The sequence below is a fragment of the Triticum aestivum genome, chromosome 5D (assembly GCF_018294505.1).
Source record: "Triticum aestivum cultivar Chinese Spring chromosome 5D, IWGSC CS RefSeq v2.1, whole genome shotgun sequence".
NCBI classification, from domain to species: domain Eukaryota; kingdom Viridiplantae; phylum Streptophyta; class Magnoliopsida; order Poales; family Poaceae; genus Triticum; species Triticum aestivum.
This window is the reverse complement of record NC_057808.1, coordinates 426,992,615-426,997,123: the sequence shown is the minus strand read 5'-3', so window position 1 is coordinate 426,997,123 and position 4,509 is coordinate 426,992,615. Positions and strand designations below refer to the sequence as shown.

Genomic DNA, 4,509 nt, shown 5'->3' with positions numbered 1-4,509 from the left:
ACCTAGTACGAAATAAGCGCGCGTGTGCACACGCACGCACGCACATATTGATCAGAACAGACACACACTAACCGAGTTGCGGAGATTTAGGGTCTGTTCGGATTCCCTCCCGCTCCATGACTCTGCTCCCGGAGCACCCGGAGTTGCAGTTCAGATTTATAGAGCGGGGAAACAGGTGCTCCTCGGATCCTTGAATTTGGCGGAGCTCGAGGTTTCCGGAACAACTCCTTAATTTGACCAGTTACCACTACTACCTTCAAGTCGTCTCCCATCAAAACAGATAATTTGTAATAATTTACCAAACATGCAAATTGTTAAACATGTAGTTTCATCCGGGTCGGCTAGGAGTAACCATCCATCCTAACATTTTTTGGCGGAAACGTACTATGTTCTATTAACCAAACTATTAATACAAACACCACTAAAAATAAAGAAATTGCATTAAAGCCCCTCGGGCAACCATCTTCTTCCACCTGAAGAAGCCGATGCTCCGACGCCACATGGCACTTCATCGCCAGAGCTAGTATGTCATTATTGATCATGGATGGGAAGTCATCAAGACCACCATCCTGCCAGACTAACGCCAAAGAGAGGGAGCCCGGGCCGCCGACAGAGTTGCATACAGGGCTGCAAGAAAAGCTCGAGGCTCGTGAGTTACTCGAGATCGATTGGTTTTTTTTGGCTCGGCTTGAGATCATCTCGAAAAGAAACGAGCTGAATAGAAACTATATGTAGCTCGATCCAGAAATAAGTTGATCTTGAGCCAATAGCTCGCTTGATTTTAGCTCGATAACTCGGCATAATATTGTTATATTAAATGATCATGCTATATAATAAATGAAAACATTGTAATTTATTACTATATATGTTATGCTTCATTAATATGGTACATGCTCGGCTATATTGTGAGAAAATAAGTCAAACTACTCATAAATCTATTATCATCGTTTTGATTGGAACAATATTTTTTGATGCTTTTTTGCGTGGTGTTGTGCCTTACCTAGTTGGGATAACCAACACCGGTTATATTTTTTATTGTCTCATTTAGCTCGAAACTAGCTCGAGATCGTTACAAGCCGAGTAAGAGTCATATTCTATAGCTCGACCTTGAGCTTCACCCAATTTGGGCTCGCTCGAATATTGAATGAGTTGAGCCGAGTCAAGTCCAACTCGCTCGAACTCAACTCGTGTGCAGCCCTAGTTGCATATCCAAGAGACAATTATCCATTTTTCACATGCCTCACTTCAGCACCAGAGGCCACATCGACGTCACGGAGACGAGGCAGGAGAAGCAAACTGCAAAAGGTAGCCACCGCCGCCATGCTGACAAACCCTGCAAATTGTTACCCCACCTGCCAGAACGACCAGGTAGGAATCTACGCCATCGAGCCATCGACGTTATCTTGGTTTATACTAACTTGCAGATATTTTTATATGTAGTACATTCATTATTATTAATGGGATACACAACTTGTGGTCACCAAACATGCCACGTTTATTGTCTTTCATTAACAAGAAAATGGCAAGAGTTTTCATGTGTGCACGCAAGTTTCTTTTATTTCCTTTTCGGCCAGGTATCCAAGTTGACAACGAAGTGTTTCTATAAATAGAGATCTGCTTGCATCTCCGAGATCTCTCTCTATAGGTCCATGCATGCAGCACACATCTCTTCCAAGAATGGCATTCTCGTTCTTACCGGGACTGTTCTCCATACTTGTGCTACTTGTAGTTGTTCTAGGTTTGTACTACATAAAGTCTAGTAAGAATCCATTGTTGCCAGTGGACTGGCCAGTAGTGGGCATCCTCCCTTCCCTAGCCATCAACCTCCACAGATTGCATCACTATATCGCCTTTGACCTCCTAGCACTGTCCGGGCACAGCCTAAAGTTTGCCATAGCTAGTATACGGATATTCCTAACCTGTGACCCAGTGAATATCCAACACATTTTCACCTTGAAACACACAAACTATCCCAAGGGTGAGGAGTTCGCCGATATCTTCGATGTGGCAAGGGGCTCACTCTTCACTGTCGACAACGAGCCATGTCGTCGTGAGCGCACGAATTACCAGGGCGTGTTGAGCAGCCCACGGTTGGTAGGGCTGATGAACACGTGTTGTTGCGATAAGGTGGAGAAGGGCCTTCTGCCCTTCATGGCCCACATGGCGATAACAAATGCTCCTGTCGACATGAATGACCTCATGATGAGGCTCGTGTTCGACCTATATGCGATGACCATCTTCGGCATGGACTCGGGTCGCTTGTCCCTTGACATGCCGTCGGTGCACGTCGCGGATGCGATGGACACAGTCATGGAGGTGGCCTTCATCCGACACATTGTGCCAGTATTTTTCTGGAAGGCGATGAGGCGCTTGGACATTGGTCCAGAGAGGAAGCTTGCCGCCGCGCAAGCGGTGCTTTGCTGCTTCACAATGGACATGATCATGAAGAGGCGGGGGAACGACCATGTTATTGTTCAAGAGGTACCCATAGACATTCTGTCCAGTTATGTCAATGACCCAAGATACAATGATGATTTGCTCCAGGCAACTCTCATTACCTACATGATCGCCGGGAGGGACACGATCGGTACTACCTTGTCGTGGGTCATCTACAACCTCGCCAAGAACCCGCACGTCGTGTCGAGCATACGTGATGAACTAGCACCCATCATATCCCGCAAACCATCCATTGCAGGAGCCACCATGACGATGTTGGATCTAGATGATGTCAAAACCCTAGTTTATTTGCAAGCCACCCTATTGGAGACACTCAGGTTGTACCCGCCGATCCCTATCGAGCGCAAGTCTGTTGTCACCGCCGATGTAATGCCAAGTGGCCATGAGGTGTGTGCCCGGGACATCGTCCTCGTCTCCATCTACTCCATCGGAAGAATGGAGTCTGTCTGGGGAGCCGACTGCCGGGAGTATAGGCCAGAGAGGTGGCTCTCAGAGGATGGACGCCAGCTGCGACACGTGCCCTCTCACAAGTTTTTGGCTTTTAACTCGGGCCCAAGATTGTGCCTTGGCAAGGATATTGCAATCATGCAGATGAAGATCATCGTTGCTGCTATCGTGTGGAACTTTGATGTGAAAATGTTAGATGGTCAAACCATCGAGACAAAGTTGTCTTGTCTTCTGCAAATGAAGAATGGCCTGAAGGTTAAGCTGAATAAGCGGGAAATGTAATGTACCTAAGGGTTGGCCGAGTTCTCATGATATATGTATGTGTATTCCTTGCTATATATGAATAAAATAAATCATTGCTTAGTATGTACTGTGCAAAAATCATGTTTAACATGAATTACATTTCCCCCACCAAATTACTTCCAGGACTGAAACATAAATACCAAAGTTATGCTACTTATAATCATTTGCTTTTTTATTGCCGTTGATATAGAAGATCCTCACGTTGCAATATCATGCACATGACAAACATGTTATGAGAAGACCATCATGTGAGCTGTGACAAACTCTTCCCTGTACATCATCGCAAAGACAACTCCAATTGGACAAACAAAAATGCTACTACCTCTATACCAAAATATAGAACTTATTTGTAGGCTAAACAAACCTTAAAAAACGTTTTTTTTTGTTTCGATACGGAGGGAGTTGTATCTACTTACGTGGCACTTGCCCGTAGCTCCATGCTCCGATTTGTGGGCAAAGCGCATCAGATTAGATGGTGTTTTTCATACCCTTACGATAATCTAGCACAACTATCACATGCAGCGTTTATAGTCATCTATTCACTTCGTCCCACAATATAAGATCGTTAATTGAACTATGTCAATGTTTCTCAGTAGTACTCCCTCCGTTCCGAATTACTTGTCACAGGTATGGATGTATCTAGATGTATTTTAGTTCTAGATACATCCATTTCTGCGACGAGTAATTTGGAACGGAGGGAGTACGTACTAATGGCTACTATTGTACTGATCTGAGGAGTACAATAGTAGCCATTATAATACATAATATTGGAAACGGTGACATAGTTCGGTTACTGGCGTTCAATAAAATCATTTACAACGAGGGAAAACGGATATACACATCAACCCTGGTCATTTTCGACCTACAGGTTCTATAAAACCACATACAAAGAGGATACAGACGGAAATGTCAGTAATATTCCAGTCCGTCATCCAAAACATCTTATATTTGTGAATGAAGAGAGTAGAACAGAAACCGAGGGGCCGACGCTAGTATAATCAGAATTGACGCTAGAAGATGGTATAACCAAAACTTACACGGCTATATGGTATACAAAGTGCAGGTGGATACATTACACAACCAACACCAACACCTGGTATTTTGTTGAAGGATCGCAGGAATGGAAGCGAGTTTCATGTCCGGCAAACACATCCAAACGCCATTGTGAGCACACTGGCTCACATCTAGTGTAGCATTCTTCAGTGACCTACAGGTGCTTCCCTTCCTCCGGTCAATTGGGAACAGCCTCCTTACCGATGGAACGCTGCTAGCGCAGTCGGCCTGCCAGATCCGTTACCTCGC

General features: G+C 44.8%; 1 protein-coding gene across 1 annotated transcript; it reads left to right on the top strand.

Moving 5' to 3' along the window:
• The first annotated feature begins 1,665 nt into the window (after positions 1-1,665).
• On the top strand, positions 1,666-3,186 carry LOC123125275 (noroxomaritidine synthase 2). The gene has a single exon (XM_044545794.1). The coding sequence runs from the start codon at positions 1,678-1,680 to the stop codon at positions 3,184-3,186; it is 1,509 nt and encodes a 502-aa protein (XP_044401729.1). The 5' UTR covers positions 1,666-1,677.
• The last annotated feature ends 1,323 nt before the right edge of the window (positions 3,187-4,509 follow it).

What these genes read in the sequence shown, in the direction of transcription:
- LOC123125275 (XM_044545794.1), top strand. Translation starts at nt 1,678, where the DNA reads ATGGCATTCTCGTTCTTACCGGGACTGTTCTCCATACTTGTGCTACTT.